Genomic DNA, 13,773 nt, shown 5'->3' on the forward strand with positions numbered 1-13,773 from the left:
ACAGAATCTCCCGCTCGCCTAGGTACAATGTGCAGCAGCGCTAAGTTGATGATAGACGGCTAGGAAAAAGAATGAATATCCACGAAATCGAATGGTGAAATAAGCCGCAATCCACAGTTCTAGCATATATCTTTCGAAATCTTCGTTTTAGCTCAAGCAGTGCCAATATTTTAGTAGATATCATTTATTTTGCTCATGAAAAGCTTGGTGGCATTATCAATATCCACCCCGTCCCTGATTTGCATATTGACCTCACTCAATTGTTCAGGATGGGATTTGAATATTTTTGTGTCAGAATTATGGGCAAGTAGACGTGGGCGTTTATTTATAGGTGTAGCATGCAAAACAGCTAGAATAGGAAGATGATATGACGAGAGTTCCTAAAGACTTTGTATATCTAGCCTGCCAACACCATGACCACGTCCACTGGTTACAAAGAAATCAAGGGATGACTTGCCAACTGCCTGCATAAGGCTCTAGCTCGAAGAAAGCTAACACAAATAGATAGCTTTCTGGATAGCTTGGGTACTGACGTGGATACAAACCTCTCCACTCACTTTGGAGAACTACAAAACTATTCAATTAGCCTACCTGCTAGTGCTGTAACACTGGACTAAGTGGTGAAACTAATACCAAAACTATCACCCAAGGAAGCTCCAAGAGCAGATCTTCTGGACAATATAATATTAGACTGCTACCAGGTCAAGCATTAAAGTTCCTTGTTGAAGTTGTATCCTTATTGAAGTATTCTTTCCGAGACCTTGGAAATCGGCGAGCACAATAATGATCCGTAAACCCGAAAAACCCCGACAGACGTTGACTCTTACTCCCTTTCCTGGGAAAAATGATGGAGAAGCTGATCCTTAACGGGTTGCCTACTTGCCAGAATGTTACCAATGCGATCCCGAAATTCCATTTTGGTTTCCACTTGCATCCCTAAGTAGTAAACTTTGTCCTAAAGGCTATGGAAAAGAAAGAGTATGCAGTAGCAGACCATTTATACATACAACATGCAGGATTTGTACTACTGAACAAAGCGAAAACGTTATTTCCGCCTGGAAGATGGATGGGTTTAAATCGTCAACAACCCAATTGCTGCTGAAGTTCCCCAAGAAAGCGTCCTATGCCCCAATGGGCCTAGGTTACCTCGATAAGAAGCTTAGAGGAAGCCTCGGAGAAGGATTTCTGAGGCTCCTTGGTAAATGAGAACCTGAGACATCGAACGCAATCTCAAGGTCCCCAAACTCGGAGACAAGCTCTAGAACATCGCTGGACTATATGTATAACGAGTCAATGCACACCCAAACAGCCTGGCCAGAAAGCTAGGCACCGTAGCTGCAGTCCATGCTGACCCTCGGACTAGAGTGAAAATAAGACTTAAGCGGCACCCTCATGACCTCCCTGACCGTGTTTTAACATAGTGGGACTACTATAATTAGAAAAACTTAAATTACGAAGGTAAAATGTAACAGATTAGGAATATATAAGTTACAATCATAATCTTTTATAATTAACCGTAGTATTATTAGGATACAACTTCTGCAATAAAAACTGGTATACTTTAAGCAGATCAAAGTTAGTTGGCGCATAGAGAACAGTGTGTTGATTTATAAAAATAAAATAAAAAAATCGTCTAAAATATTTCCAAAATTTTTTGTCTTTTCAGTGCAAACCCTTCAGTGTCCGTGATTCTCGACGGAAATGAGCCGCTATTTACAGATGCCCTTGGACACAAAGTTCCCAAGCCACAGCCATCACTGCAAGTGGCTAGTCCGATCGATCTCCTTAACCCAGACCGCTACGAATTCTATACGTTCGACGAGCACGGCGAGCTAGTCAAGCGGTTGATGACCATGCAGGAGATTCAGAGTATCGTTGCTAACGGCGACGGCGAGGGACCATCGATAATCCATCCGGCTCCGCTAGCTGAGAGCCATCCCGATAAGAATGTCCAAGACATAGTGAACAGTGTGCAAAATGTCTTGAATAAGGAGATGGCCTCCAGCTCAGCAAAGAATAGCTCCGGGGAACTGCTTCTTCCTCTGTTGGACACGCCCGACGTCTCCTCGTCTTGGTCACTAATTTTGCCCGCCATTTTCGGCAACACTGGTGGAGATATTTTCCCTCAGCAGCGTCCACAGCAAATTGTAATGACGCCAGAATCGGAACTCCTGGAAACGTCCAATAAGACGCCGACAGGAACAACGATGGCCACAAAGAAACCGAAGCCCGCGAAGCGTAAGCCGGGGACAAAGCGTAAGACGACTGCAACTCCCAGCACTACCGCTGTAACTCCGCAGGTGGTGCAGGAGGAGCTAGACCCAATGGAGTCCGTGTACACGGGAATGCAGCAATACCAGCAGGTCGCCGCGAATATGCCGCAATTTGAGCTCGTGCACATGCAGCCCATCTACCAAAAGCAACCGAGCAGCACATCGGAGCGACCGGAAACAACCACACGAAGGGTATTTTACAACAACCAAGAGATAATTCACACGCCCACCTCCTCGAGCAGCGCCCCCTCTACCACAGAAGTTGTGTTCACCCACCAGCTGGCCAAGAAGCCGGCTAGTGTGCAGCGCAAGCCGAACCAGCCACATCGAGTGAAAAAGCCCAACGGCGATGGTACAACTCAAACTACATCTCAGGCCGGAAAGCAGAAGATGAAAAGAAAGACAACTACCACGTCAACGACGACGACGACAACTACCACTCCGGCTCCAGAGCCCGAAACACAGCCACCCACTCAGGAGGAGCCTGTTCCAGCAACAACGGAAAGTACGACAACAACGACACAAGCACCCGCCTCGACCACACCCAAAAAGAAGAAACGAAAACCCACCAGAACACCGGGTACAGGATCTTCTGGTGGCAGCTCCAAGCCTTCCAAGCCAAAGCGCAAGCCAACGTCTAAGCCCAGGCCACCGGTCCAGGAAGTTAGTGGATCGCAGATTGTGGGAACGCAAAAGCCTTCCAGACCGCAGAGACCACACAAAAAGCCCTTACCAACAAGTATCCCATCTATCACTTCAACAACGCCAGCGCCAGAAGTATCCACTTCAACGACCACTTCCAAACCAGTGATCACAAGCACTGAGACCCAAACTACAGAGCCACCGGCAGAGAGTACGCCTAGCACCACTTCCGAACCAGAGCCTACACCAACGAGTTCAACACAGGCTTCTACTACAACATCAACTGAAGCATATACAACAACATCCACCGAGGTGCCCACAACAACAGTCACTACTCCTACTACAACAAGCACTGCTAAGACCACGGCAATACCACCAGCATTACACCATCAGAAACTGCACAACAAACCTGCAAACCGTCCACAGTCCCAGCAACACAATCATGGATTCGGTCGTCCAGTTCATTACACCACAACTGAGTCTAGTAAAATTGTTGGGGAACCGCAAACCGAGACCTATGGCATAGTTAATGCCATTCATTCCTTGACCACCACATACAAACCGTTTTATCCGCTACCAAGCTACGACGATGACGCCGTCCAAAATGTGTCTAATTTACTGACTCCACCACCAGTGCAACATAAGCCTCTGAAAAAGACTCCGCTTCCTTCGCTGTCGCAACTGCAGCAGCAATTGAACCTTGGCTCAGCATCGTCAGCTCCACAGCTCTCGCCCGATCAGATTCTCTCCATGGATCAAATAGTGCAGTCACTTACCCAGGACTTGTCGACGTCAGACAATGGTGACAAGGGTTCTGGTGCAAGTCCGGTGAAATACGACAGTGCCGAGACCAAGCTCGAGATAGAGGCACTAGCCAACAAGAAGAAAGTAGCAGTCGTACCTTCAACAACAACTTCAACAACTACGACTTCAAGTTCTCCTGTTACAACAATCGCCACCAAGCCCATCAAATTATCGACCAGCCACAAGCCGCTTACTTCCCACTACGGCGGCAGTACTTTGGCCACGATGCTCTCAGAGGAAGATGAGGATATCACCGAATTCACAGAATCTTCAGTGGTCCAGCAGCAACCAGCAGATACCACCATCAGCAGCCTAGAGAGTGAAAACGAGGACCAAACTCCCGTAGTAGTGATCACCGCTAGACCACAATACTTTACAGTAACAAGGGTGCCGGAACCACTGCAGCACATAAAGAATGATCACAGACAGGAGGAGACGGAGACCACCGAGTTGCCCGGACTGACACAGTTTCTAGTTACTACACAGATGTCACAAGTGGATGAAGTCGACGAAAGCACCGATAAGTCTGTTGTAGAGTCAGATAACGACAACGTATCAGAAGCTAGCCAATCATACCCCACCGACCTAGAAGTGAAGAAGGAGGTGGCTGCAGCGATTGCCACCACAGAACAGACCACTAGACTTCCAGTCGCGGAGACCAGCACAGTCGCTGAAATGGACAGTACCGAAGTAACTCCCCTGATCGCCGACCTCGTTCAGCAACTCAACATGGAAATGCTCAAGCCCACGGACCAAATATCAATGGCCAATTTCCAGACCCAGGCGGCCACTGTGGCCTCAACGTTAGTTGACGGCAGCAATACTCTTGTCTCAGACGTTCCTTTAAACTCGAACGAAACAAAGGATGAGCTGGAATTCCTTATATCCGATGTTATCCAGCAAATAACCCAAGGCGATCAAAACAAGCTCCCGCCAAACGCCCAACCAGCCGACGATTCCAATCGCCTGACCAGTTTCGCCCAACTGAATACCTCCTTTTTGCTCCAGCCAAACATAGAAAAAACGGATGTAAACCCAATAGAGCAGACACACGGTACAACAACCGCGGGTCCGTTCAAGAAGGAATCCTCATATCCTGAAGCTTTGCCTGAAAGTCCAACGCACTTGGAGACAAGCACCCACCGTATACCGATTTTATCCCTGTCCCAGATTTATGCGCAGCAACAGCAAGACGAAGATGAGGAGCAGCAAGTTTTTGCCAATGAACGAATAGAGGTTCAACCAACTTTGGAGACCGTCGGGCAGGAAACCGTTGCAACGACAGAGGAGCTATACACAGAAGCCCCTTCCGTGGAAACCACTGATGTGGACAGTGTTGAGTACAGCACACCCACCGAGCCTCAACCACAAGATCCCACCCAGCAGACCACTTCTAGCGAGGAGGGTTCCGGCAGCGAAGAAACAACGAATACCTATAGCACCATCCCTGAAAGCAACACGAACCGTGAAAATGAAGAGGAACTACCGCAGCTCTTTAAAAATGATACCATGGAGCAGAAGCTGACGCCGAACATTGATATCCAAGAAAAGGCGACAGAGCCCGAGCCTTCGACGTCGCAAGAGCCTGGGCCAACAACGCAGCTGCCCGTGGTAGAAGAAATAACACTACCAACTAATATTTACCAAGATGCCCAGGAAGAAGAGCAATCATCAACAACGGAAAAGCACGTGTACTTAGAACCACAGCCGCAAGAAGCCCAAATTGTGGCGGAGGTCACTGACACCAACGCCGCGCAACTGCAGCCTGAGTATCAGTATCCACCCAGCGGAGAACGGGAGGAGGATAAATCACCGGTCACTCAAATTCCCGGTGATATGTCCTTGGCATCTTCAGATTCTGACATGTCGCTAAGCTCCGAGCAGGTTACTGAGAAAATCGAGTTGAGCACAGTGAAGTCGCAACAACTAAATGACGAGTCAATGGAAGAAATTTCCGACGAACTTACAGCTACCATTTCGGAAGAACAGGATGCTGAAAGTGCGGAGCCAGTCACAAGTGCCCAGGAAATACAGCCAGACAATGAGGATCCCTACGTAAAGCTAGGCGAAACGACAGCGACTGTAGTAAGGCCTCTGAACCCCAGTTCCGAAGGGGTCGGCGAGGATAAGGGCGCAACTGAATCAGACGAGGATAACTACAAGGTGAAATTGCCCTTTACTAACTACGGAAATCCACCAGTAGATCAAGCGGATGAAGAAGACGAGGATGATCAAGCAGCTTACCACATACCTCCCATGCTGGCTAGCAGCACAACTGTAACGACGAGCACTACTAAAAAGACCATTACGGAAGCCCCAGCTAGGTCAACAACTACCACTAGTGGCCCTCCACCAACAACAAAGCGACTAAGCACTTTAAAGCCAGTTTCCTACTACGTTCAACCCTCGCTTCTGGGGGGATACAACCAACTGGATATGCAGCCGCCAAAGGTGCTGCCTTACAATGCGAATAAGGCAGACCCGGTCCAACTACAAGTCCCGATCCATAGTCAATCGATGCTCAGCCAGCAGCGGCCCTCCCAACGGCCACCTTTGCTAATCAATCTGATGGCCAGCTCCACGCAATCAACTCGGCCACCCGTAAAGCTAGACCCAAGTCCCGAGTCCTCTCAGGGCCTGGAGGCCTCCACCGCGATGATGGACGAGGATCTGCAATCCTTCGCCCGCCTCTGCAACGAGCTGGCCTTTAGCTACTGGAGAGCTATAACCTCGGAGAAGATCAGCTCCGCCAGAAGTTTGGTCATATCCCCGTTTGCTCTCACATCCATGCTTTCTATGGTCTTTCTGGGGGCGCGCGGTAGCACTTCTGGCGAGATGAACGAGATCCTGAAATTGGACGACATGGTCACCTTCAATCCGCATCTCATCTTCAAGAATATAACCAACTCCGTGGAACAAGCTACGGACAGCGATATAGCGACTGCTGCTTTTGTCCGCGAAATATTCAGCGATAGGGCGAACGGAAAAATTCTACCCTTCTTTAAGGAGAAGACCCAGCAGCTTTACGCCGGACATGTTGAGGAGGTTAATTTCCACGTGGTGAACGACATCGTGAGACGTCGAACCAACCTTCTGGTAAAACGCCACACGATGGGGAAGGTTCTTGAGTATCTGCGTACAAATAGCGTTTGGGTAAACGGCCCATTGGCCACCATCTCGGCCAATCTTTTCCAGACAGACTGCTCGCATGGCTCCACCACAGATCGTGATGGAGAGATGTTCTTCCAAGTGCATCCTACAGTTCGCCAGCGCAGGCTCGTGCCTATTCCAGCAGTGTTGTACCGTTCCGGCTTCTTGGCAGGGTATGAACCCAGCCTGGACGCCACCATCGTTTCCTTCGGTCGAGTTGAGAACACTGTTAGCACAGTCTATGTAATGCCTGGGCACCAGAGCTCCATTTCTCCGATGGACAACCTCGACCGACTGGAGCGTAGTCTAGTGGAGACGGCCTTTAGCGACAAGCAGGCCTGGCATAGGTTGCTCACGTCCCTTATGGATCGCCCAGGAATGGAGGTGCAACTGCCGCGGTTTTCACACCGCTCTTTCGTTAACGCCTCTCTGGGTCTGCAGAAGATGGGGCTGCGCGGTCTCTTCAAGTCTGACTTTGCCGACCTGCGAGGTCTAACTGGCGCCGGAAATCGCGACATCTTCCTGTCCGACATGATACAGATCAACACGTTCAGCACCTGCGGCGAGGAGAAGATCTCGGAACACCACCACGTGGAAATGTACCCCGCGCCGCCACTGCGCAAGCGAAACAAGGACGTAGATGCCACAGATGACGACGCCTTTGATTCTTCGGAGAGGGTCGTGGACTTCGGCTCGTTGGTGCAGGAATCTGCACTGGGACGGGGCTTCTACGATGACCTTCTGGACCCGAAATACTTGGAACTGCCGTTGCCACTCCGTCCACGTCAGGCTCGTGTCCCTGACGCTCCACGACTGCGCTTCGACAAGCCTTTCTTGTACTTTGTGCGCCACAACCCAACGGGTATGATTCTATTCATGGGGCGCTTTAACCCCCGACTGCTGCCGTGAAGCTAAAAGACTCACAAGCAAGTGTGGGTCGTTTTCTTGTTAAACCTTGGAATGTGACTTAGTGAATTTATACCGTACGCATAATGATAATCTTATCTGTAATGAACCCTGCTTGCTGTGCCTTAATCCCGCGTCCCCAATTTTATGGATTGGTCCGATACGAGATTGATGTGCAGCAAGCGATTGCATTTGCCAAAATGAAATCAAATATTTTAAATACTTAAATGCAGTTTGCGTAAATATATCTTCAATTTTTCTGGCTTGCATTTAATGTGCGGCATACAACGCAGATGCGGCGTGGTATATGAACTGCACTCTTATTTCCCTTATTGTTCACTGAAACAATTGCCGGATTGGCAAACAAATGTTGAACAAATACGTAGGCGGCGATTGCCAACGCAATCGAAAATTAAATGCAAATGCAATCATGGAATGCGTCAATGTTTTGGCAACTGAACAAATGTAATTTAGTAAAATAAACTTTACAACTGCGCAAACTAAAAGTTATGTATGCTATTATGTAAGCTTAAATAAAAACTCTTAATAAAAAATATAAACACATATTACCTAAAAGCAAACCCACCCCTACTCACATTTTAACTGGTACCCAAGTACCTTGCGAGAATGTTTCTCTAAACAGTCGACCTTACCTGTGGACTTGCATCACAAAAATTGGGGGCGTGGTAGCCGACAGCCTCGACTATCAGATACCCGTTACCTAGCTAGTGGAATAGCGAACGCATATCGAAAGTAATTGGGAAAATCAGAAATAAAATGAAAAAATTGTATTTATTTCATAAGTGTGGGAGCTTAAAAAGGCGTGGTCAAAATGGTTTTGGTAACCGGTAACCGGTAGACCAGAACCACAAGACAATAATAGTCCTATAGTCCTAATAGTCCACATTTTTATACCCTTTGCTCGTAAAAGGGTATACTAGATAAGTTGAAAAGTATATGACAGGCAGAAGTTTGCCATGTTTTGGATATTCTTTCATAATTTTGTTAGTCTAAATTTCTTTCGATTTATCAAAAAACTTTTTGCCATGCCCACTCTAACGCCCTAAAAACGCCCAAAACTGCCAAGCCGGCATTTCTCAAAAATCTGATCTGGGTATCTGATAGTCGAGGAACTCGACTTTAGCATTCTCTCTTGTTTAAAAGTGGGGGCGTGGCAGTGCGCATTTGGAAATGCTGTGTCCTCAGATCGAGGCGTGTTTCCAGAGCGACTCGGCCAGTGATTCGGATCAAGAATATATACAGTGTATATACTTTTCAAGAGTAGCGGATATAAAAATTGGAACTTTAATGCTAAGGTTTTCGTCCGGTGTTTTGGGAGCACTCATTGACCGGCTGCTTGCTGGCCAGAGTTTGTCAGCCAACTGCATAATTAATAGACCTTGCAAACAAGAGGATGCAATTTAGTGCCTTCTGATTGATTTACCTGTACCACCGGCAACAGGTTTCTATTAGCAGCACATACGGCGCACGGCTGATTACCTTTAAGGACTTTAAAACGCAAACAGCAATTTGGCAAATGACATTCTGCATGGCACCAAAGAAACGGAAGCTAGTTGAGCAAACAAACACACACACAGCAGCAGCGGAAAAAAGAGGACTGGAGAAATGCAAAATTAATTACCAGAATGCAAATTAATTGCTGTCCGTTTGCTTGCTTGCAGCTTGGCAAGCGCATAAATCTCTTGTCTGGGCTTTAGCCATCGCTGACGATTGCCCCTGGGGAAGGATTGCAACGGCGCAAAACGTATCAGCCAAAAGAAAGCGGAGACGCCCCCAAGCCCAACCCCATGCATATCGGCACACTGGAGAAAAGTCCAAGTTGTTAACTCACATAAAATTTCTAGATTACTGAAAGCCTACAGATTAACGCCATCAAAAGTCAGAAGTCAGAGATACAGCAGCAGGTTGGCAACCACAACTGATGTAGCTTACTCGTAATTGCATAATTCTGCGAGGTCCTATACAACACTGGCCAATTTCCGCAGTGTACCCGTGTGCACCCACTACCCGCACATGCATTGCAATGACAAACAAATTGCCTAACGCCGCAACAGCAGCTGAAGCAGCAACGAGCCAGCCAAAAATCTAGTTGTGGCTGACGGCCCAGTCTGGTATCTCTACGGACTGGGGTGGGGAGTGGGGTGTGGGGTGTGGGGAGTGGGTTGCATGAACTGTCTGAGCGGCCAAATGAATTGGGTAGCCGAACAAACGGCACTTAAGGCAACGCAACCCCACTGTTAGCCATCGCGATGGAAAAACCCGGAAACAGCACTGCCAGTGGCATCTCACGTCCGTTGTTAGCGCTAAAGGAGCTAATTGTGTGAGGATATTTGCCAAAAACTTGAAAGACATTAGTTGGAAAAGCGAGATTTTTAAAAGTCAGAATTGCTTTCCAAAACGGGGCAATAAAAAACATATTAGATTGATTGGATAAGACGTGAAGTATATTATTTTAAAAAACTTGTAAAGTAATGAAGTGAACATAGTATATATTATATAGTATATATTATAGTTTGTGGGCGTCTCATCTTTCCAGCATTTATAGTTTTCGAACTGTCGATTGGGCTAGTGATCCTGGTGAAGAATATACATACTTAATACGGACAAAATAACGTTCTTCTACATATGAAAATAGGTTTTTGGCTACAAAAATGTATCATACAGCCTATAGTGCCGTAAAATTCCAGTTAATAACTAATTCCATTAAGGGATCGTATCGAAAGCGATAAATGCAACGATGGAGAGGGTCGGCCTATTCCTTGAAATATAAAGTGAATACTATTATATTAATCTATTATTGTTCTATTCGAGCAATTGTCTATTTCCTTTAGACTTTACTTCTAAGTCGAGAACGCTCCTTAAAGAGCAGAGTAAATTTAAACTGGATCTGTTCTTACTGGTTTAGGTATTTCGAAAGCATAGGTAAAGCTTTAGCCAGTTTTTCAGCGGGGATGCTTGCGAGACATATCTCAGCCCAGTGGGAGAAATTTTTTATCAAGTACCGAAAAGTATGTTGTTATCGCATGATAACGGTGACCGTCTGTCTTGACCGTGAGCGAGAAATAACAGAGACCACATGTCTCAAGTCGATTAGGAAAATACAGGGTGCGGCAGCATAACTTCCTTTTTTAGAATGCCCGCCATTCAGCTAGTTGATGTTCAATAGGGGCAACTGCAAAGTTTTCTCCCGACACGGTTCAGTCGCCATCATGCGTTGGAATAGTGAGGACCGTGCCTTTGCAGTTGAGGCCTACTTTTCAAGCGGACCTTTTCTTGATGTCATTCCCGAGGGTGCTATCGTTTTTTAGTGATGAAGCCCACTTTCAATTCGCAGCCTTGAACTGAACCGGTGGAATGATGCACGAATCTGAATGCTGGATCGATTAGATGACTTGATCCGTTTAAGTTCTCTTTGGATCATGTCGGTAGATTTTACTATGTGAATCAATGGGGAATGTACCAGCAGAGCTCTTGATTTCCGCCTGGCAGTTAACGGTGAAGAACCTGGCAAACTTTGACCCCTTGGATTAGAGAGTGAAATAGAATTTATTGCAGGGAAGCCTCTATCTCCAATGCCAGGTGGCTCTCTGAGATATTTGACCTACTTACATATGTAAATTAAAATTGTTACTCTTTATTTATTTAAAAAAATAAATTTTATTTTTTATTATTTAACATTTATTTGGTGATAAACTTTTTCACTTATACTATTACGAGACACTTTATTGGTAGCTTATATTTAGCTTCGAGCTGTTGACGATCTCGTCCCGATTCAGACTCCCGACTCTTTCAGACTCCAATTCAGACTGATCTTCAAATTCTAAGTCCTAATCCAATCAATGTCGGCCAGAAGCTTTTCTTTCGCAAAATTACCGAACTTTCGATAAAAGCTTTATGCTGGAAATTTTCCACTGCATTGTGAAATTCAATTATGCTGATCGATGCAGTTTTTGATTGATGCGCAATAAGTCGGCCGTGGTTTGGTCTCCAAGCGGAAGCTGTGTTTACGTTAAGTTTGGGTTGCTTATTTTAGCGGGTAGCTGAGTGCTGGCAAAGGCAATGACAAAAACAAAGACAAAGGAAATGCCGACGAGATTGAGAATTGAAATTTGTTTATAAACTGTGGAAGGGAGCTATGTTCATGGGTTGGATAACTTGTACATATGTGGGTAAACCAGCTAGGAGTTCTAAACTTTGGTAGTACGTTTGGAAGTAAGTCAACAGGATTTGATTTCCGTTTTGATCTTTTTGACCGTTCGACCGTTTCTGGGCAAACTAGTTTCTTATCGTCCTAGAGCGACGGCTGGACCTGCTTTTTCTTTATCTTCTTTATTTATTATAAATCTTGTTTATTGGTGCATGAGCACCGATATTTTTTGAATGTTTTAAACTTAATCGTTACCACAAAGAACGCCTAAAGCGAGTTATAAATGCTGAATTTTTTGTTTGTCGCATTATTAATTGCCGACTGTCTCCCTAACCAACTAAGTATTTCCTCTTCTTCTTCGATTAGTAACATTTGGGTACATTTCTTTTTGGCGATCTCCATTTGAAATTCGATAAGTAAGCCAGCGATAACGTTATGTGTAAACTTGGAGGGCCAACCCTTCAATCCATATGAAACTGGTGGTAAAACTATAAATTTCTTGTATTTTGTATCTTTTCTCTGTAAGTTCGCGAGTCTAAAGAGTGGTCCTTAATCCTTAGGGAGTGCTTACTAGGGATATTTAACATGTGATGTTAAAAACGAATTACAAATAACATGTAGATTGAACTCTGCTCTGCAATGACTCTTTAATGAAACTAAACCACCAGCTCTTCAAGATTCCTTGGAAATTTACACACTGGAGATTAACGCATTATAGGTTTCTATATGAGTGCATACATAACCGTGGCTTATTATGATAAGTAAATTGCTTGACGCGTTTCTGTTGTTCCTGAAACCCCCTGTGATGTTGTTATAATAAAAACAACAGCCAACGCCAAGGCAAATAACATAAGCCACAGCAAATTTAAATACACATGTCGCTGGCATTGCAGCTGTAATTCCTGCTGCGGTTGTTGTTGCTGCCGCTGCCGCTGCTGTTGGGTATTTATGTGGCCTTATGCGGCAGTTGTCCTTGTTTCGCCGTTCTGTCGGCGCTGCTCGGCGGAAATTGTATTGCGGCCAATATGGTAAATTGCCTTGAATCTACCTTAAAACCATATTTCAGCACTAGATTACAGGAACAGGCAGCAGCCGAGGCGGCAGAGGTGGCAGAGGTGGCAAGGGCGGGAGCTGCGCTGCGCCGAAAGCTACAATGCGGTACGCCATTACACCAAAATACTATCATAAAATTTCGCGCAAGCGTGTGTCTCGGCATTTTAACCGAAACGGGTTTTGAGCCATGCCACCTCTTCCCACCCGTCGTGCTCCTGCGAACAAGCCGCACACACCCAGCAACCCGGCAACCCGGCAACGCATCCTTGCAGCCGAGACCAGTCCATAAAGTGCACACATGCAGTCAGGATTGTTACCGTTGATGTTGTTAGGGGCTGCGGTTGCGCTTAAATGCGCCATTAAAGCCACGGTCAGCAAAAACAATGCCAGAAATCTGGCATTCAGGAAAGGAGCGAGTAGATTTGGCCATAGCAGGGGGGACCTGGCCAAAAGGAGATACCCACACATTGCGGTTTTATAAATCAAGTCCAAAAGAAACTGTCACGAATCGCCGTTTTTATGCTAACTGAATATCATTCAGCATTTGAACAAAGGACACAGGAATAATGCGATAAACAAATTCCTCATTAACATGTTTCCACTGCACCCGTCCACGCCCTGCACATACGAGTATTCATTCCGAGCTTCGCCAGAATCTTCAGTTTAACCCTTTTGTTGCCATCTTTTTATTTTGGCATTGTAATTCGTTTACTTTTTTGTCATCAACAGAGCTGCATTTTTGCATAGAAAATTGAGCTTTTGCAAAACTAACGATGA

General features: G+C 46.0%; 1 protein-coding gene across 2 annotated transcripts in view; it reads left to right on the top strand.

The window, feature by feature from the left end:
- The window catches only part of LOC6619136 (mucin-5AC), a 30,020-nt gene extending 21,674 nt beyond the window's left edge, over positions 1–8,346 (top strand). For both annotated transcript variants that reach the window (XM_032715870.1, XM_032715871.1), the window contains exon 4: positions 1,667–8,346. In XM_032715870.1, coding sequence (XP_032571761.1) covers positions 1,667–7,778 — 6,112 coding nt within the window. In that variant the 3' untranslated portion in view covers positions 7,779–8,346. The remainder of the gene's footprint in view (positions 1–1,666) is intronic.
- The last annotated feature ends 5,427 nt before the right edge of the window (positions 8,347–13,773 follow it).

This window comes from Drosophila sechellia, chromosome 2R (assembly GCF_004382195.2).
Source record: "Drosophila sechellia strain sech25 chromosome 2R, ASM438219v1, whole genome shotgun sequence".
NCBI lineage: Eukaryota > Metazoa > Arthropoda > Insecta > Diptera > Drosophilidae > Drosophila > Drosophila sechellia.